This window comes from Carya illinoinensis, chromosome 10 (assembly GCF_018687715.1).
Source record: "Carya illinoinensis cultivar Pawnee chromosome 10, C.illinoinensisPawnee_v1, whole genome shotgun sequence".
Lineage (NCBI taxonomy): Eukaryota > Viridiplantae > Streptophyta > Magnoliopsida > Fagales > Juglandaceae > Carya > Carya illinoinensis.
In genome coordinates, this window is record NC_056761.1 from 37275952 (window position 1) to 37298281 (window position 22330).

Below are 22330 nucleotides of genomic sequence, written 5' to 3' on the forward strand. Positions count from 1 at the left end.
TGAGCTGAGGTGCCGTTTTTAAGTGAATGTTTGATGAGGTGTGCGTGCCTCAGATGGTGATGAGTGGGGAAGAAACAATAGTAGGAGAAGGTGGCGGCAGGATCTGCTGACACGTGGGGAGCATGCATGTGGTATTCTAAACATCAAAGGCGGATCCCACCGTTGGTCGGTTAGCTGCTTTGGTTGTCCACTTGCGTAGATTTTCTAATAATAATTAAAGAAAAATTGTCAATGAGTGGTGTTAGATAGGAGCTTGAATTAAAATTAAATCATAGTGTAATGATGAGAATGACATTATGACAATGTTGTTGCTTATGGATGACTTTTGGGATGTTCATTAAGTTACTAATCTTATCCAATCATTTCTAAGGTATATTCAATTTTTAAAAACACAATATCACTTAATTCTATTAATATAATAAAATCAGAGTGCAAAGTGGTTGAGTAATGAAGATGGTTTTACAAGTGTGTGGAAAAAGATGCCTTTGGTGTTTAAGAAAGATCAATTGCATTAATCATGTATAGCATATGGAACAGAAGAAAGAGAATTATGGTCTGAGCCTGGCAGAGAGTTTAGCAATGAGGAGGACGGTAGAGTTGTGTCAAGATTTAGGCTTTCAAAGAGTTACTCTGGAGGGTGATTCTGATGTGATCATCAATGCGGTACAAAAGCTTGAATAAACCTGGGAATGGCATTAATCATGTATGGACAAGTTATAGCAATGAGAACATGAAAGGCTTTCAAGGGTGTTCTAAAGCAAGCCAAGGGCTAGAACATTGTGTTAAATATTTTAACATGAATTTTAATAATTCTATCTTTGATTTTTTATGATCCACGATATTAAAACGATGATAAATGAATACGTACATTTCTCCATTAGTTTGATAAAGAATTATATCTGCATTGAGGGATAATCTTTCTAGTAATTTTACCTCTTAAGTGTCTCTTAATGGCTAAAGGCACTCTAATATTATAGGTGAGAATCATTTAACCCCTTAATCTTAGGCTTTGTGTCTGACTATAATTAAGATATAAAGTTTTAATCTTATCTCTTATGAGTTTTATTATCCCACTGTAAATCATCTATTAACTAATAAGTTTTGAGTTATTCTAAACTCTATTAAGATGAGTATGTGGGACAAAGAGTTTAAATAAAACTTTTACGCATTGTATTTACATATAGAGAAAGGAATTAAGTAGTACACACCTTAGCCAAGATGGCCCCGATGTTAGAGGGCTCAACTCGTTGGATTGAAGACGGACTCGATGCTATTTTCAATCTGATTTTGGTTGATAAGTTATGTAATCTTGATTTTGATGTATAACTTTGTTTGATTAGTAACAAAATTTCATGGGTTGTTTAAAAAAAATAAAATCAAGCACACTCATTTAGAGTGGCTGCACCAACAACGGATCGGAGAATGTAGAATTTATTGTGGCGGTGACTGATTGCAAGATTTTTGTTTGGAAGATGGATTGTTTATTTTATTTTATTTTTATTTTTTTAAAATATCATTTAAATGTAAATATTTATTTAATTTTTAATTTTTAACCTTTTTTTAAATTAATTATTACCTAATCATTACAATCTTCTCAAATTTTCAAGCAAAACATAAAAAATAATTCAATTTTTTAAAATTTTAAAACAAAAATAATATTATAATAATATTTAACTTTAAAATATTTTTATTGAAATTTTTCTCTCATTTTTTTAAAATTCATAAAACATCGTTACTCAGATAATTTCATGACTATTCGCAAATCATTTAAGAATTTTAATCTCATCTCATTCATTCCCAAGTATTTCCTTAGGTGCGAGGATTCCCAAAAATGGCTTGAGCCTCTTGAAAGGAGTAAATCATTTTCCGATCTAGAAACTTTAATTTTTCTACCTATTAACTAATTTTCCAATTTAGAGTGGTAAGCTGAAAATGCAAATTCATGACTCTGATTGCAAGAGATTAAGCACTTGCAGGTGACAAGGCCAAGCTGGGTTCCGAAAGGTAAGAAGTTCAAGGCAACGAAAATCAACTAATCTTGCAAGGATTATTTGAGTTGTAGTGGGCAGGGAGTTGATCCCATTGATATTGCCATGACCCTTGAGATTAAGGACAATTTGAGCTTTCCATAAAAGGCAATTCTCACGAGTTTGATGATAATGATGATGAAATTATTAAGAGGAGAAAGGGAAGAGAAGAAGGTGTTTGATGATTGGCTTGAACGAACAAAGATGGGAGTGAATATTGAATACATAGAATTTAAAGGCCAAGAAATGGGATCAGCCATGACGAATGTAGCTCTCGATTTTAATAATTTAGTCTTATCAAACAGTCTTATTTTCAAAACTTGATGTTGATATTTGATTGGCCTGATTTGATTATTTGTTTGCGTTATATTCGGCACTACCGATTTACCAAAACCACAACACATAACAGGTGAATAGAACAAATCATCAAACAAGACGTCAACAAAACGATTTAACATGAATATGTATTCAGGTAGAAGTTGTTAATCTCTTGCACCAGTGGAATAGAAAATGGTGACAATATCAGGTGCTCAAATAGAACAAAGATCGGACACCAAGTTAAGAAGTTACAAAAAGAAAGAAAAAAAGAGAAAAATAATAATAATAATACTAGATCTCCCGCTAGGAGCTACTACTCTAAGCTTTTCTTTTTTTTTTTTTATAATTTTCTTTTTCTTAGTGATTAAGAAAAAATTGTTTAATATTATTGTAAATTTTTTATTTTTTTAAATATTTAAAAGCATTAAAAATGATGTAAAAAAAAAAATTAAACCTAGCGGGAGCCCCAACGGTTGCTCTAGCACTCTCCAAAAACGAAATCGTGCCCTGAAAAGATTCTGTTGGATAGATCAGGACCAGCAGAATCCAAACTTGTTTCCTAAGAATTAAAGAAAGAAAAGCAAAACTTCCAGTCAAATCAGACCAGCATTGGGAGTTCTACACAACTTATAAATAATAAATATTCCAAAGCTGTCACATTCGATAGTATAGACAAATGTCTCCTGTAGTTCCATGCTTTTTGGGCCATTTGGTTTTGATTTTGTATGAAACTGGCACAAGGAACTGTGAAGTTTTCCTGTTGGAGCACAAAAGAAAACAGAGTAATAAATCACTTCATGTGCTCCCTAGGGGACTTTAATTATGTTCTTTGCCAGTCTGAAAAAAAAAAAGGAGGAAACCAAATGGCAAAAACTTCCAACCCAAAATGCCTCAAATTATTTATGGATAAACTTGGTTTGGTTGATTTAGGATTCTTTGTTCCTAGATTTACTTGGTCCAACAATAGACTTCGTCATAATCTTATCAAGGAACGCCTGGACAGAGCTATAGCCAATCTCTCTTGGCTTGATCTTTTTCCTCAAGCCTCTCTCACCATTCTTACATGAGTCTCCTTAGATCACGCTCCTATCATTTTAGACACTTCCAACAAGATTAGTACCCCAAAATCTTTCAAATTCGGAGAATTTTGTATTAGAGACCCATCCATTTTCAAAACCATCAAAGAGGCTGGGCATTCTCAATACACTAGTACCCTTGCATTCATTCTCACAAAGAAACTCAAAGCCACCAAAAAAGCTCTCAAGATTTGGAACAAAAATCATTTCGGTCATATCTAGTCTCAACTCAAATCCTTGAACTCGGCCCTTTCTTCCCTTCAAGACCAATGTCTCAACTCTTCATCTTCAAATCTATTGGAAGCTGACTTGCAGGAGAACATCAACGAACTTCTTTTAAGAGAAGAATCACTTTGGAGACAAAAATTCAGAGTAACTTTGCTCACTACGATTGATCTCAATACAAAATTCTTGCATGCTTCCATCTCAATTAGACGTAGAAGAAACTCAATTAAGAGCCTTAAACTGGACAAGAATTCTTGGACAACGGGTCAACCCACCATCATCTCAAAAATCAAAAATCATTTCGAAAATATTTTCACTTCCACTCATCCCACCCATCTTGAGGAAATGCAAAATTTGTTCCCTAACAAAATCAGTGATTTGGATAATGACTTCTTGTGCAAAATTCCAAGTGAAGAAGAGATTACTTTAATTGTGAAAAAACTCTCATCCTCAAAAGCTCCTTGACCCGACAGCTTTACTGGTCTCTTCTACAAAACTTTTTTGGGAAGTCATAAAAAATGATTTAATTGCAGCTGTGAGGAGTTTTTTCATTCAAGGTAAACTTCTCAAGGAACTCAACCATACTAATCTAGTTTTGATCCCAAAAGTGGAAAATCCAAACACTGTCAATCAATTTTGTCCCATCAGCCTTTCCAATATCTGCTACAAGATCATTGCAAAAATCATCGCCAATACACTCAAAGTCATCCTTCCCAACATCATATCCCCATGTCAATCAGCCTTCATTCATGGACGCTTAATCCAAGATAATACCATCTTAGCCCAAGAAATCTTCCACAATATGAAAAAAAAAGAAAAAAAAAAAAGAAGCAATGGTCAAATGGCTATCAAGATTGATATGGAAAAAACTTTCTACTCAATGGAATGGACATTTCTTCTTGTGGTTCTTCAACATGCAGGATTCCGTCACCAATGGATCAATTGGATCAGAGAGTGTATCACAACGGTCTCTTATTCCATCATCGTTAATGGCACCCCTCACGGGTATTTCCTACCCAATAGGGATCTCAGGCAAGGAGACCCTCTCTCACCCTTTCTTTTTATTTTCGGGACAAAAATCCTTTCTAGACTCATCAACAAAAAAGAATAAAGAAACTGCATAAAGGGAACCAAACTTTCAAGAAATGGCCCCTCTATATCACACTTACTCGTCACAGATGATTTATTTCTCTTCAGAGCGGCTACTGAACATAATGCCCAACAATTCCTAGACTGTCTCGAAGAGTACAATTCCTGGTTTGGCCAAAGTATTAACATCAGAAAATCATCCCTACACTTCAGTATTCCAGCTTCTTCCATGAACATCAAAAACATCTTCAACTTTAGAGTGCCCCACCCCCCAACTCCAAATTAATGGAAAAAATCTAGAAAAAACTCCAAGGTTGGAAAACGAAAATCCTCTCTCAAGCAGCCAAGATCGTTCTGATTAGAACGGTTGCAAGCTCGATCCCCTATTATGTCATGGCCTCAACCTTCATTCTCAAAAAAATGACAAAAAATTTGGATTCCCTCTTTCACAAATTTTGGTGGGGTTATGAGGATAATCAAAACAAGAAATTCACTCCTAAATCTTGGAAGATAATATGTCTACCAAAATCGATGGGGGGATTAGGTCTTAAAGGAATGACGATCTTGAATTCTGCTCTGATCACCAAATATGCCTGGTACCTTCTGAATTGAACGAATAACCTCTGGAAGGAAGTCATCACAAAAAATACATGCACTCAAAAACCTTTCTGGAAGTAATTCCAAAAAATACTAATTCTTGGTTCTGGAAAAGCTTGCTTAAACAAAGAGACTTCCTAAGGTATTGATCTGTTTTCAAATCAACAATGGGGTCAACACTAAGGCCTGGTCTGATCCTTGGATTTCAAATCTATTTCACAACATCCCCCAACCTAATCCTAGCATGCAATTCCAAGACCATAATTTGAAAGTCTCAAAACTTATACCGGAAGAACCTAGGCATTGGAACACTCTTCTACTCAATGCTCTCTTAGCGGAAAATTCTTCAAAAGAAATCCAAAAAATTCCCCTAGCCAACTACGGCTTCCACAATGTCAATGACAAGATTATTTGGCTTCACCATTCTTCTGGTTTTTTTTCAGTTAAATCAACCTATGCCGCCCTTGTTACTGAAAACATGATGTATCATAGTAATTCATCCATTAATTGGAAGAAACTATGGAAACTCAAAATTCAGGATAGGCCAAAACTATTTCTTTGGAAGGTAAGCCATAACATCCTCCCCACAAAAACACTGATTAATAAGGCAATACATCTTGAAGAAGAACAATTGGTCTACCCTTTATGCAAAACTGCATCAGAAGATCTCTCCCACCTCTTCCTCAATAGTGTCTATTCTAGAATAGTTTGGAGGAATTCGAATTGACCTCTTGACATTACCACCTTTGCTAGACAACCCCTTTCCAACTGGATCAATAACATTCTAAACCCCTCTGAGAATCTTAAAATCCCTGAAAAAGAACATTAGTCATTTCAAATCTTTGCCACAATCGTTATGGACAATCTCTGGTTTCTTTGAAACAAAATTAAGCACAATCAACCAATCCAATCTCCTATTATCTTTGTTGATTCAATGAATAAAAGAGTCCTTCAATATTTAAAAGCCTGGGACACCAAAAATCAGCTGGTGACTACAGAGGATGAGACATATCCGGAAGGATTCCACCTAATCAAGTTTGATGTTGTAGTGAGAAAACAGGGAAGCATCCTCGCTTCAATTTGCTGGAAAGATTTAGGGGAAATATGCTTTGCAAAAACAAACTTCATCAACAATGAGAATCCAAACCTTGGAGAAGCAAGTGTAGCTTTGATGGCCATCGAAGAAGCAAAAAGACAAGGAATAGAAAAATTATTCATTGAAGAGGACTCAAGTATCACCATCTAGGCAATTAATAATTTCAACCATATTCTAGATTGGACCATGTACTTATTCATCAATGATATCAACCATCACCTTCACTCATTTAAAGACTGGAATGTGAAAAAAATTCATCGATCTTTAAATCGATGCGCGCACAATGGCATCGGAGACACAATCTTTTGGTAACATCCCTTTAATCTAAATCCCTCTCTCTTTACTAAATTTCCATAGTGGGAAAGACCCACCCCCTCTATATGTATAATTATCCTCTCCCAACTTTGTAAGCTTTATTTGTCTTTCAATATATTATGCAAATCTTGCTCAAAAAAAAAAAAAAAAGATTACTTCATGTGCTGACAAGTTCTTGATTACTTCATTTCAATACACTGTGCATGTAGATATGCACATTATGCAGCATCAGTTCATCTTCAATTGTGTTTTACTACAACAAATAGGAAAAGTTCAAAATCAGCATAATTGGATTGAACAACAAAACAGAGCTTTTAGACAAGGTATTAGTGCAAGCTAAAGAGTCTTGACAGATCATGGTTAATCCACACAAGGAGCTGGTCATCAAACAAGACGTCAACAAAACAATTTAACCTGAATATATATTAAGGTAGAAGTTGCTAATCTCTTGCACCGGTAGAAGAGAAAAGGGTGACAATATCAGGTGCTCAAATAGAACAAAGATCGGACACCAAGTTAAGAAGTTACAAAAAGAAAGAAAAAAAAGAGAGAAAAAAAGAAGAAGAAAGAATAATTCTAGATCCCCCGCTGGGAGCTACTGACCAGGACCATGAAGAGCCCAAACTTGTTTCCTAAGAATTAAAGAAAAAACAAAACTTCCAATCAAATCAGACCAGCTTTGGGGGTTCTCAACCTCTAAATAATACAAAAATTTTATCTTTTTGCTTATTTTTTTATGCACTTCATTGATGTGATTAATTGTATATTAAAAAAATTAATACAACCAATCACATCAGTGAAGTGTATAAAAAGTTTACAAAAGTGATTATACGTAATATTATTCCAAATAATAAATATTCTGAAACTGCCACATTCGACAGCATGGACAAATGTCTCCTGTAGTTCCACGCTTTTTGGGCTATTTGGTTTTGATTTTGTATGAAACTAGCTCGAGGAACTTTGAAGCTTGCCTGCTGGAGCACAAAAGAAAACGGAGTGATAAATTACTACATAGAGTTGATAGATACTGCTATAAGATTACTTCATGTGCTGACAAGTTCTTGAATTCTTCATTTCAGTACACTGTGGATGTAGATATGCACATTATGCAGCATCAGTTCATCTTCAATTATGTTTTTACTACAACAAATAGGAAAAGTTCAAAATCAGCATAATTGGATTGAATAACAAAACAGAGCCTCCAGACAAGGTATTAGTGCAAGCTAAAGAGTCTTGACAGATCATGGTTAATCCAAACAAGGAGCTGGTATCTTGGTGGAAAATGATTTCCCCAAAAAGAATCGGCATCCTAAATCCTTACCACCACAAAAATACAATTCTGGGATTCTCATCTCCTCAGAAAATCTTACATACTACAATAACACGGGAACTTTTGGCAAATACAATTCCCAAAAATAATGGCTACTTCTATGGGGACATGATCTCCACAAGAACAATATGCAGGAAAATAATGGTTATAAACATAAAACCCTGCAGGCTTCTTCAGCTACTTGCCATCCGGACAAAATTTGTTGCGATTTTCCTCCACGATCCTTTGAAACTCTTTCTCACTGGCGGTGATTAGGCGTTTAACAATGTCAAAGGTGGTAAGCCTAATGCTGCAATAGGAAAAAGATGGAAAAATGATTATCATGTACAAAGTGTAGGAAAAATGATAATTATAAAATCATATTCGTTTGCTTGAAAAAAAGGAAAGAAAGAGACAAAAAATTTAAGAATCAACTCAATTATGCAGCAAGCATGCTTGTAATTTCTGGAAGTGACTGTACAAATTATACTACTGTACTAACTGATCAGTACAAGAACAAATCCAAGGTTAGGAAACTGATATTAATGTGAACCTGCTACTTGGTAGGGTTTTTAAAGCATTGGGAACAAAACCCCGGTACAAGCCAATTATTCCATCACGTGCCACAATACCTGCATAGAAATATTCGTATATAGTCAGTCATATACAACGATTTTGACAATAGATTTAAAATTTTAACTTCCCCACAAACAAATGACCACATGGCCACATGGGACTTCACACCTTTGACAGACCATTGAAGATTTTGCAAATATTAACAGCCAAACCAAACCTGTAAACTCTTAACAGAAAAGATTTACAACCTAAATCTTCCCACAGTGAGGTCGTTATACTCAATACTCCTTTTAAGGAGGTGAATATAAGTCTTTTTGGATAAATGAAAACAAAAGTACCCTTCATAAGAGAAAGCTTTGAAAAAAGGTTAATATCTCTTATCAGCCACTGAAAAAGAAAAATCACAGGGAGAGGGTACAAAAGAAGAAGAAAAGAAGCAACAGACAATTAAGTTTTTTTATGACAAAGCATTACATATCCTAGGAGGAGGAGTGAGGGTCAGGTCCCTAACCCAAAAGCTATCTCAATTTCTTGAGCTGCTCACTATCTAAACTTTGGATAGAATCGGCAAGATGAACCATTACAGATAAAATGCCCAGTAAGAGATCATTTTCCTACATCTTCAATGCTTCCTCTATATTGCACCTTTTATTTTTGTTGGTGAGCACTGATCAAAAAATGTTTTTTTTAGTTGGTGAGTAATGATAATAACTTACCTGGAAAGGCATCCAACACAGATTTGTATGGTGTACCCTTGATTTGCATCTGTCTTCTCACGGTGTCCAGGGGATAGCATGTGACTGTGGCAAGAGAAGCTGACAACACGGCAGTTAGAAGAGATGTTTCAGTTCTCTTTTGATATTTCTCCGGCAAAGCCTTCTTCACTCTAGTATCCACAAAAAATGACAATGTTTAACATATAACATTCAACTGTCTTGTCCTAAGAAAAAGGAATTAACAATGGACTCACAAGTCAAAAACGCAAAAGTTCACTGCAATATAAGGAGCTATTCCAATAAGGGAAGGTCCAAGACCGTAATAAAACGAGGCAAATCCTTCCTCTCTCAGCATGTTTAATGCCACCTGGAGACAACAGATCAAAATTCATATTCGCATAAAAGGTTCATCTTGTCATACAGGCAACCAAAAAACTAACATTACCTCAGACATAGTTCGGTACCCTGGTTCAACTGCTAATCGTAACCTCAGGACATCTAGAGGATATGTTATCTATGTAGAGGGGAAAAAAAAAGGCTTTAAAATGCATATATAGACATAAGACGTGTAAAATGAAAGATAAGTGACATATAGACAGAACACAAAAAAAATACACTTTGGAAAACCCAATAAGGCCCAATAACTAACAATCTAATAAACTACTGCATTACTTACAAAAGTTGATGTCATGCCAGCACAAGCACCTGCTGCAAGTCTTCCAATAACAGAGAGCTCACCATCCTTTCCCCTAAAAAGTTTCTGCAAGTTAAAATGTGGACATTTATTTCTGAAATTATATGGATTGTAAAGAATTAGCGATGGATTCCTGTTGAGCATCCATAGACAAGAAGACTCAATCAGATGAGAAACTCTTACATGATTTAAGGAGAGTAAAGGATAAGACTTGCATAAAGAGAGTTTTGGAACAACCTTGTAAGTTTCATAAGCAAAGAGCTGGACAGCACTGTAAGGTATGACCCGAATCACCTGAGCAATTTAAAAAGACGTTCTAATGAAATGTTAGTTAATGAAGCCTTGTCAAAATTTATCAGAGAATATCCAAATCTGAACCCAGGATGGGAAACACTAAAAACCTGAGGGAGGTTGCCTTTCCAGTACCCTCTGATACCTTCTTCCTTCCCAATCAATGTTATGGCCTGCACTTTTGAGATAAGACAACATAAGAATATCAGATACAGAGTTTCAGAGGATGATAAACTATGCACCTCCAGCAAAATATACATATTCTGTGCAAGTTTATTATACAATTTAATCATTTTTCCTAAGAGATCATAACAAGAGTTGATCATGCATCACACCAACCCAAAAAAAGCAGCATATATATGAACCGCTTTATTAGGCAGAAAGTGTTCTTCCAACTGTTCAATTATCATAAACTTCCTCTTTCCTGGTTGCTATCAGCATTAAAATCTGCTGTTATACGTTGTCTAAGAAATATATAGAATCCACAAAGTCCAATTACTAGTGCCAGAGAAATAAAACGAAGTCTTAAGCAAGAAGATAGTTTAGCAAGCAAGATCTTCAACTTACCCTACCTATATGGTGCTTACCTCTTTACCTTTTCTATCAAATAATACGTAGAGCAGGCATTTCTACAGGACACCTTAGCAGTCACCATATATTTGAACAATTCGTAACTTGTAATTAGGTGATATCTTTTGTATACTACTTGTGTACTTGGGGACTTATATGATTCAATAAAACTCTTTTTACTTGTAAAAAAAAAATTGAACAATTCATATTGTGAAAATTTGCAGTTTCTATGTTGGTTGAGCCACCAAACACAACACTACTTCAGTAACTCCCTCTCTTAGTTTAAGTGGTACTACAAAATATATTAAACTAAGCACTGACAGAGGTGGAGTTTAGAAGCTGAACCTAAGGCTAAGGCTGTTAATTTCAACTATCATCAGCAAAGATTTAGTATTAGCAAAACTGAGATATATAATTCGTTGATATTGGAACCCCAAACCCTGAAAAATATCACAGCTAGGGCTGTAATCGAGCCGAGTCGAGCTGAGCTTTTACTTGTCGAACTCGAGCTCGACTCAAAATACTCGAGCTCGAGCTCGAGCCCGAACTCGAGATTTTTTTTAATTCTTTGTTCGAACTCGACTCGATAAGTTGAAATCTCAACTCGAGCTCGAGCTCGAGCTTGAATTATTATTTTTAATAAGATTTAATAATTAATAAATTAAATAAATAAAAAAGAATTAATATTGAATTTATACAATTAACAAGTAGAACCTCTATTAAATTATAAAATTTTAAAAAATTTATAAATAATTAATATCTAACTAGTTGATATTTATCCAAAATAACAATATATTATATGCCTACATATATTATTAATACATATACTTAATATGATAGAATATATCTATTTCATATATGGTTTCCACATACTAGTATATGAAATTATTAAATTTTATCAACTAATTATTATACAAATTATAAAATATACCTATAAAGTATATTTACTATATAGATATAAGTAATTAGAATACATATTATATATTTAATTATAAAAGTGGTATGCTTATATTATTAGCTAATACATATATACATGCATAGGTGTATGTATATATTTATTAATATATGAATAAATTTTAATCGAGTCGAGCTAACGAGTCGACTCGAGCATAAACGAGCCTTAGTCGAGTCGAGTCGAGTTTTGTCGAGTATGTATCATTTACAAATCGAGCGAGCATCTGCTTTAACGAACGAGCTTTTTTTTTTCACGAGTCGAGTTCGATTCGAGTTTAACCGAGCGAATACCGAGCGAGCTATCAAACAGACTGGTTCATTTATAGCCCTAATCACAGCATGGTGAAAAAGGCATTAACAGCATCCTAGGATCCCAAAACAAGACTCAGAACTAGGAATTTAACAAGTTAAAATCTCCTAGAATAAAAAAATGGCAGAAATCTATAATTTTTTTTTATGACGCGGAACCTCACCAAGACAAGGCCCTTTAGACCACCCATAGACTGTAAACCCCGGATGCATGAACCCACCTGCCAGAACCACGTAATCCAAGGGAACTAATGCGGAATCGAACCAAGGATGTCAGCAGCTCATCCCAAGCCTGCCCTTTGACTATCAGGCTGCACCTTGACGGGTGAAATCTATATTTTATTTTATTTTCTCAGGTCATATAAATGAAATCAGATGTTGCAACGGAAGAATGGAGAGAACATGTATCTAGACCACATAACTTTGAATCAGATGCATGGAATCCCTGAAATTTGAAACGACTGCACGCAAATGACATTCAAGACGAAATATCTCATACCTCGACGAAACCAATGGCTTTCTTAGCACTTTCTCCCCCAACTCGCACCCCATGAGTCTGCGACAAAATCACAGGTCGTTTTGAAGTACAGAGAAATTCCAATGGAACTAAAAAACATTTATTTTATGACTATTAATGCCTATTTAAAATATATATTTAGCGATCTCAACTAAAAACAAATTTTTTTATCCTGCATTTGAACAACAGTATACAACAAATTGAACAAAAAAGCACACAAATTTGACAAGTCTTAAACGACATGATAACAATAATCGATTAAATTACCTGCATAAGGAGCTTGATACGTTCGAGTGGAGCCGTAAAGGTCTTGGCGGCGGCGCCGGAGATGGCACCGGCAGTAAAGATCGCGGCTTCCTTGGGAACGCAAGCGGCTATAGCCAGCGGATGCTTTAGGAGCTGAGCCAGAGTCGGTTCGAACTCCCTTTGGTATTTCTTTTCTGCCACCACAGAAACGCAGGCGAAATTAAACCGACTGCCAATGGCACCACTGCCAGAGCAGTTGAGCTGCGCCGTCTTCCATAGCGGTTCGTGGTCCGTGGTCTCGGCGAGACTGCACAGCGAATATCCGTTGAGGCTTGGAATGTTCCGGAAAACCACTACGGCTCTCTCTTCTCTCATGGTTTGGAACGGAAACTGGGATCTTGGGTAGGGGCAGAAAAGAGATAAGGCTCGACAGCGTGGCAGTTGCAGGGAAGGAGATAGTTGCAGCCCTGCAGGGAAGGAGATACGTTCGGCCGATGGTGACCACAGCGAAAGACAGAAATTAATAGGGGTAGATCTGTAAATTCATATTCTTACCTAAAGTGGTTAATAAATAATAAATATTGTAAGAAGATTTTTCCTAGGCCGAACGCCCAAAGACAGGCCTAAATGTGGAGAGTCCAGGCCAATTAGACGACCCCTCAGCCCATCAAGGGCCTGGCCACCGAGCTAAGGCTATCTCATAGTCCTAATTACGCAGAAATCTCAAACTGAAGGAAAAGGCATGTCACACTAGCATTTTCCTACGAAACATAGTCTTAAAGAACCTTGCAAGCAGGAAGGCAGGAAATGTAGAGAGCCCTTAATCTTTTGATAGTGAGTGAGGAAAAATCTGACGAAATGCACCTACAGCAAGACAAAAGTGACAAAAAACCACGTCGCATTTATTGTGCTAACCGAAGAAGCCACGTCACATTAAAGAATTCTGACTAAGGGAATAATTGAGGTGACATGTATTCCTGACACAGGGTATGGGCGGTTGACCACAAGAATCCTAGTATAAAAGCCAATCTCTAAGTATGAAGAAGCCTCTCTAAACTCTTTAGTCACTCGCACAAATTACTAAGGTGATTCAGAATTAAATATTGAAGACTCATCGGCCTCCACCAATGCTCCTGAATCTTTTTGTTTTCTCTGAGTGTGCAGGCCCAACATCGAAGACCCGAGTTACTGGAATCTAGGCCAAAGACGTACAAAACATGACGTTAATGGTGGTGCCGTCTGTGGGATCATCATAAACTTCACGTGCCTTTTGTATACTTACGATAACCCATTCTCAGACGACTCGGGGACAAGGAGAAGCAACATCGATAAACATGGAAACAAGGCTTGCTGCGATGGAACAATTGGTAGGACAAGAGAACAAGGCGCTCTTAGGGGCCACCAATGAGCCGAAAAATGACTTGAAGCCAAGCAATAGTGAACACAAAGGCTCTAGGAATGCTGGAGGGAAAGGCAACACGGAGGAAGAAAGGAAGAATGGGCAAAACACCCTCCTACCTCCACCGAGTGCATCTCGATAAATAGTGAGATCCGAGATGAACAAGCGCTTAGGAAGGTGGAACTAAACAAGTCCCTAGAGTTGGTCCTTCTGGACTTGAGTCGCCCAAAAGCCACTGCCAGGATTGGCACCAAGATGGCTCTCGAAATGAGGGGAGCCACGCAACAACTCCTCATGGAGCACCATGATGTCTTTACTTGGAGTCATGAATACATGCCCAAAATTAACCTAGAGATCATGCAACACCACCTGTGTGTAGACCCCAAGTTAGGGTAAGACAGAAATGCCGAAGCTTCAGCATTGAGAAGAATACCGTCGTTGTGGCAAAAGTTGACCGGTTACTCGGACTGGCTATCTAACGTGGTGTTGGTGAAAAGAAAAAAAGGCAAATGGAGGATGTGTATAGACTTTACAGACCTGAATAAGGCTTGCCCGAAGGACAACTTCCCTCTTCCCCTCATCGACCTGATCGTTGACTCCACAACGAGTCATCGTATGCTGAGCTTCGTGGAAGCCTATTCAAGGTACAACCAAATCTGCATGAACCTGGACGACGAGGAGAAGACATCGTTCATCATCGACCGAGGGCTATACTGCTACTCAGCCATGCCATTTGGGTTGAAGTACGCAAGGGCCACCTACCAGTGACTAGTCAACCGTATGTTCAAAATCAGATCGGGAGAAACATGAAGGTCTATATAGACGATCTGCTGGTCAAAAGTGGAACTCTGGAGCAGCACCTAGACGACCTCCATGAAACCTTTGCAATGTTGAGGCAATACCAGATGAAGTTGAACCCGACGAAGTGTGCTCTCAGTGTAGGCTCCGGGAAATTCTTGGACTTAATGGTGTTGAAACGAGTAACTGTGGCCAACTAGGAGAAGGTGGAAGCTATACTCGACATGCCCTCCCCTCGGAGTATAAACGAAGTACAGAAAATTGTAGGTCAAGTAGCAGCCTTTAACTGTTTAGCATCGTGATCCACCAACAAGTGTCTCTCCTTCTTCAAAGTGCTGCGGAAGGCTCAAACCTGGGATGATGAGTGTGACCAAGCGTTTGATGCCCTCAATAAATACCTCACCAGACCTCCACTGCTTAGTCAACCCAAGTGTGGAGAAGTTCTAGTCTTGTACTTATTAGTCTCCCCGCAAGCGGCCTCCTCGGCCTTGGTATGAGATGAAGGTGGGATCCAAAAATCCGTGTACTACACTAGCCGAGCCTATTGGGGAGCGGAGGCCAGATACCCGTGCATAGAGCAGCTCGTCTTCACCTTAGTGGTAGCCACTCGGAAGCTTCGCTAGTGCTTTTAAGCTCAACCAGTAAGGGTCCTTACCGAGACCTCTTATAGAAGATCCTGCAAAGACCAGACACCTCAGGCCACCTCAAGAATTGGGCCATGGAGTTGAGCTATGAAAATGGATATCTAAGGGAGAGGATGATGATGAGAGTGAGGACGTGAACCATGCCGACACGTGGAGTTGGCATGGAGGTGGATGCAGGCGGTGGCATAATAGATGTCTGCAGGGGGAGAAAAATCAAAAAAGAAAATGGGAGGGGGAGGGAGAAGGGTGTGGCGTAGGAGGGAGGGAGAAAGAATGAGACCTAAGGTTTTTTCTCCTTACACTAGCCAAAACAAAGTAGTTTTGAGTAGGGGTAGGGGTTGGTTCCAATGTACATTGGCTAGGCCCTCTCTTGCACCCAATTCACATCAATGCGGCCCAAACCCATCAAAAAAATAAATATCCAACTATCCCACCTACTTGGGCCCCAAATTTACCAAGGAATAGTAAAGAGCAACTAAAAAAACACAAAGCCCAAAAAGAAATATTGGGTCTCACACACCCATCTCCATTCATTCCTAGCTCTTCGACTGTCTCACTACTGAAGGGTAACTTTTCAAAACAAGGTAAAATATTGATAATAATTTTGTTTCAATTAAGGTAAATCATACATATTAAATTTTTCTAAGTATCCCATTTCCTTTATTTCTACTATAAATATGATTTTCTTTAGAGCTAATTGTACAATCTTGTCGAGGGTGAGGAACTACTAGAGGCGTCACGTTGGAAAAATATCGTGAAGTGGGTAAGATTAAGGTTAACATCTATGATGAACATATCAAAGGTGAAGGAAAACTAGCGGCTTGACTTGCTTCACATGTGGGTGATCTTAAATGAACTGATGCACCTTTAGCTACAAGTTCATGAAATAAAGTCTCCTAAGATGTCAAAAGTCTTATTAAGAAGCGTTGTTTGGTAATGTTTAATTGATGTCTCATATTATTTAATGTGTAGACAAAATATAGAAGATGCAAATGCTTTGTTCATATATATATATATATATATTTCCAAGGATGACTTCAAACTTAATTTTGGTCGGAGAAAGAAGCGTAAGATTGTTGATGAGCTTATTCATAATGTATTCCACAAATATAAGTCGAGTTGTTATGCGCATTACAACAAGATCAATGACAAGGGCGAGGCATGCCAACATCCTTTTTAGGATGTCTGACTTCCAATTGAAAAAAACTTTATGACGTGTTTAAGGATATTGCATATAAAGTAAATGATTTGTTTTACAAGTCATATTTTAAATTTTCTTTTATTAATATTTAAAATTATTTTCAGGAGCAAAATTCTATAAACAAAGCAAATAGATCAAACTTGAAGATTTATTATCAAGCAGGTTCAAGATCTTTCCATTAACTCTCTTAGAAACCGGTAATGCTATTTTATATAATAGGTTGCTCAAGTTTGTTTTTTGTTGTATTCTAATGAGTTTATGTCTAGAAAATATGTGTTTGCAAGAAAAATCAGATCACAGTTATGATCTAAAAAAATTATGCCGCATCACATACTGATTGTGATGGAGAGTGAACGCATCCCGATACCCATGAAAATTATGAAAGTGTTATTATCTATTTTAATTAAATATATTTGTATATTTGTAACAATATTAATTTTTTCTCTTATGTGTTAGAAAAAATGATTATCTTGCGTGCTAAATCTGCATCCAATCAAATTTTTTCAACAAGTGATGTTGACATTTTTACAAAAATTTGGATTCACGTTTAGGATATTTGAGAGGTTTGGGTTGTCAAGCCTTATAACTCATCCCCATTATCCAATAATGCCTCAAACACTTCTAGAATTTTAGAGGAAACGAGTCTTGAGATAGACAAATTGATGACTAAGTAGCATAAGTTAGAGGATCAAGTGGCACAATAAGCCGACATAAAAATGCAATTGAAATAACAAGAACATCAACAAAAGGAGTTCATAATAGACATGCAAAAAATGCAATTAAGATAACAAGAACATCAACAAAAGGAGTTCAAAATAGATATGCAACTCCAAATGAAAATGCTTATGCAACAATTTTAGGCATCTAAGCAACTGATTTAATTTATAAATATTTTAAATTGTTTATGTATGATAAACATTGTTTTTTATTTATTTATTTTGCATACTACTTATTATAATTATTGCACAAATTCTAATACATTTTTTTAAGATATTATGTATGTCTATATTTGGTTTTTATTGGGTAAACAATACTCATATTGTTCAAACATATAGTCAATCTAACTATTCAAATAGTTACAGAGAACATTCAAACATAATCTGTAATCAGAGTTAGAACAACAATCAGACATAATGAACTCCTCGTTCAAATGTAATAAGTGTTCGAATGCTTTCTGACAAAATCCAACATTACCTCAGCATTCGAAGACCATATTGAACATTCGAATGTGTTCTCCTAGTAACACATTCAGACATGTAATAATTCGATCGAACAATTAATGTAATGCATTTAAACATAGTTGTATGGTCAACCGTACAATTTAACGTTTAAACATTTTTCTAAGTCAATAAGTTCGAATGAATTTATTTTGATTGACCACTCAAACAAATGCGTTCGAACATACTTTTACGGTCAAACATAAAGATTTGGCCATTCAAACACTTGTGGGATGATCTCGTGACATTTTGTTTTTGTCCTAAAACACTATTTATGACGAAATCATAGTTTTTTAGAGGAAAAAAAAAAATTGTTCCAAAAAACCTCTTCTGTTGTAGTATATATGTTAGGAGAGAGGCAAAAGAGGCCAATATACTAGTAACTAGAATGTCATGATCTAGATTGAAGATGCCATTACAATATTATAAGCTTATAAGCACTGTTGTTTTTAAGTTCGTTGAAGAGAGGGATGATGAGCTATCATCTACCAAGAATGATGCAGAAATATTTAAGATGTTATCAAGGATCACCATAAAGGAAGGAGAATCGATAACAACGTAGCATATTCACACAAAAGTTTTCTAACTAATGTGTTAAACCACATATTCAATCAGCTTGAACTATGAGATTAATTATAGTTAAGGTTCTTGATTTTTAAGACAATTCAGAATTTCTTCCTTTAGAATGATCGTATAATAGAAGTAGATAACATGGCTTCCTTGCGATGTTTTGAGTTTGAGTTGCACACATGATACATGTCACTCTTAGGCACCATTTGTTTACCCAAAATATCTCATCTTATCATTACAATTTTTTCAAATCTCAAAACAAAACTAACATTAAAAAATTATATTATAACAATATTTTATTCAACTTTTAAAAAAACATCACATCTCATCTCATCTGTATAACCAAGCGGGGCCTTACTTAAGTTATGATAGATTTAATTTAACATTTGGGGAGGTGATGTAATTGTACGTCCAATATGGCAACTAGAACACTTGTCCATATGGTATTGGTGTGAATATGGCAAACATGCCAACCCTCGATCATAAGTTTATGATACAAAGATCATATGTGAATTGAATTAGAGGTAATTAATTTTTTGAATCATATTGCAATAGGTTATATATATAGTATAATAAAAATTTCAAATAAATGTAAATAAGAGAGTGTAACTTATTGTTATTCTACAAAGGAACATTGTTTCACCTCTTTTTTTTTAAGCCATAAAAAACAAAAGGAAAAAAAAAAAGAATTTAGGCTATATGTAAATAGTATAGAGTAACCTATAAATTGTTATCGAGTGTTATATTTCAAAGTGTGTGGGCATCTAAGATGTAGCACAAAAATCCTAGGGTGGTTGAAAATTCCCTTACCCCACAAACATACACTATTAATCTTAGTTTTATCTAAGGAAACATCAGGCTAGGATTAGTTGGAAATTAAGTAAATCAAATATTTACTTAATGGGCTCTAAGATTTTGGCCAACCAAAGTCCACCTTGATAAACAATTGACCCAAAATACTCATTACAACCCATTAACCCAAAATTTTAAGGGTGGTTTTGGATGGAGGCAAGAAATGGAGAAGGGGTGGACAGCAGCCTCAGAGAGAGAGAGAGAGTGAGAGGGCAATGGTGACACGTGATAGAGAAGGAAAGAGAGAAATAAAGAGCGATGGAGACAAAGGGAAGGGAGAGAAAGTGAGAGATGAGCAGAGGGGGAGCATGTGGTCCGCAACAGTGGCTGGAGGGAGGAGGCATAATTGGGAATTTTTGAACCCAAAAATGGGTTTGGCTTCAGGGTTGAGAAAGTGAGGTAGATAAAGAGACCAAGAGAAGGAATAGTTCACCGTCGTCAGTGTAAGGCTAAAAAGTTGAGGCAAGGATAGGGATGATCAGAGAGGAACCGAGCACGGCTAAGGTTAGGGTTTTGAGCTTCAGGATTGAGAGAGGGAGAAGATCAGTGACCCTTACATCGACCTTGGGTTGGTGGAGAAAGGCAGTAGAGGCTAAGGTTCAGCCACAAGTGTCTGTGTGGTTGGTGTAAAGTGGGACTGTGGGGTGTATTATTAGTCACAAGAGAAGAATTGGAAGACAACAGGGAGGGGAGATAGAGATTGGGGAAAGGGAAAATAGAAGGAAAACTAGGATTTTGTGTTAACAAGGCGTCACAAACAATGCTGCTTTGTTAGTCGGCTAGGCAATCTTCTAAGAGTTTGGGCTTTGGTTTCTGGCTGGGCTACACATTAACCCTAGGTTGTAACACTCGGCCCAGGGCCTATGCCTAGGCTTAGTATAATTGCCCAGCTAGCACTAAATGGTGCGTTTAGGTAAGTGGTTCCTTTTAACTTCAGTTTTTTTCCCCTCCCCCGATCTTATCTTCTTCCTGTCAGTTCCTCTTCTTATTTCTTTCCCATGTTGCTGTTGTTTCTTCAGTTTTTCACAACATTCGAAAGCCCCTTCATCAAACCATTCTCATACTTTGCTGTCTTTCCCAAAATTTCTGTACGCTGATGGTAAGACTCTCTCTCTCCCTCTATAACACCCTATTCCCGTAGGATAAAGACGTTACTAACATACATGACAAAATGCCCGGTAAAGAGACTCATTATTCTGAAATACCTTATTTATTAAAAATAAAATTAATTGAAAGGACATAAATAGTCTTGAAACTTGAAACTGAAATAAAGAAAAACATGAGCTAATCTTAAACAAGACTAGTTATTGAAATGACATAAAATAAAACTTAATCATTGTGTAAAAGACACTTATTCATCTCTAAGTCTTTATACTAGAACTACTCCTGGCCATCCAGCTCTGCATCATCATAATCACCATCTGTGGCAATCAACATAAAAGAAAACAAAAGGCCAAACAACAACAAAAATGAGTCGAATACTCAGTAAATAGCACATCATACCGTAAAATATTATTTAGTTTAGCATAAACCTGATTTTTAAAGCCTCATAATAACTTACATATAACATTCATAGATTCTCATAACATGTCTATACTTCATTAACATGAGCGGAAACATACATAATCATGGCAAACATAATCATGGAAAACATGAAGCGTGAATGCATAAGTAACTTGTTTATCTTGAATTATACTTATTACATGGTGAACCACGCTTAAGTCCATGGCACCACATAACTTGTCATGTAATGAAACACGCCTGAGTCTGCGTTTCACTTAACTTGCATAACATGGAGTGAAACACGCTTGAGTCTGTATTTCACTTATCTTGCATAACATGGAGTAAAACAAGCTTGAGTTCGTGTTTCACTTAACTTGCATGGCATGGAGTAAAACACGCTTGAGTCCGTGTTTTACCTATCCTGTATAACACAGAGTGAAACACGCTTAAATCCGTATTTCACCTAACTTGTATAACATGGAGTAAAACACACTTGAGTCCCTGTTTTACTTAACTTGCATAACATGGAGTGAAACACGCTTGAGTCCGTGTTTCACTTAACTCGTGTAACTTGTGCATGGTATTTTCTTGTACTTAGCATAGCATAACATGACAAGTCCTAACAAGAATTAAACATTTTATAACATTTCATGGCATGTATAATCTAAGAACTACATGAACATGGCATACATGATCTGGCTATTTATTACATGGCATGCTTGACTTAAGTTATTGCATGAACAATACATGGTATACATGGTCTAAGTACTACATGAATATAGTATGCGTGATCTGGCTATTTTAATTCATAGCATACTTATCTTAAATTATTATATGATCATAACATGGCTTCCATATGATTTTATTAACATTCAATCCATCAATCAACAATCCATCAATCAAAAATCCATATATAAGCTTACTTTCATGTAAATCATCGTAATTCATAGAAGTTCGTGAAAGCAATCTAACCTTGACTTAGCTCTTAGCACAACATAGATACTCATCAGAACCCTATCATGTTATCATACCCAAGTATAATATTTACATCACGCATACATTTATATGATCATACTATTTACCTCTTAGCGCTACTTCCGAAATCTCACGTCGTAACTTGTGACCTATACAAGGCACTAGACGTTACTAAATTTTCTAGAAAACTTGTCGTAGCAATCTAATTACTTAAAATCTTACTGTAGAGATAATTCAATAAATATT

General features: G+C 36.4%; 1 protein-coding gene across 5 annotated transcripts; it reads right to left on the reverse strand.

Moving 5' to 3' along the window:
* Positions 1 to 7900: 7900 nt before the first annotated feature.
* On the reverse strand, positions 7901 to 13466 carry LOC122279932 (probable envelope ADP,ATP carrier protein, chloroplastic). 5 transcript variants are annotated; one of them, XR_006229693.1, is made up of 10 exons: positions 12947 to 13466; positions 12662 to 12718; positions 10440 to 10502; positions 10222 to 10332; positions 10021 to 10104; positions 9790 to 9858; positions 9599 to 9711; positions 9345 to 9443; positions 8606 to 8684; positions 7901 to 8362 (listed from the first exon to the last, which is right to left on the reverse strand). XR_006229693.1 is itself a non-coding variant. In XM_043090842.1 (10 exons), the coding sequence occupies exons 1-10, from the start codon at positions 13298 to 13300 to the stop codon at positions 8251 to 8253; spliced, it is 1212 nt and encodes a 403-aa protein (XP_042946776.1). In that variant the 5' UTR covers positions 13301 to 13459; the 3' UTR covers positions 7901 to 8250. The 5 variants fall into 5 exon arrangements, 4 of the variants coding, with proteins under 4 accessions (XP_042946776.1, XP_042946777.1, XP_042946778.1 ...); XM_043090842.1 differs by having other exon boundaries at positions 9345 to 9514; positions 12947 to 13459; XM_043090843.1 differs by having other exon boundaries at positions 9345 to 9514; positions 10276 to 10332; positions 12947 to 13457.
* Between the last annotated feature and the right edge of the window lie 8864 nt (positions 13467 to 22330).

Coding starts and splice junctions, on each gene's coding strand:
- LOC122279932 (XM_043090842.1), bottom strand. CDS start 13,300: ATGAGAGAAGAGAGAGCCGTAGTGGTTTTCCGGAACATTCCAAGCCTC. Junction 10,503..12,661: donor AAGCCATTGGTTTCGTCGAG/GTATGAGATATT, acceptor TCAAAAGTGCAG/GCCATAACATTGATTGGGAA. Junction 9,712..9,789: donor GGTACCGAACTATGTCTGAG/GTAATGTTAGTT, acceptor TGTTGTCTCCAG/GTGGCATTAAACATGCTGAG.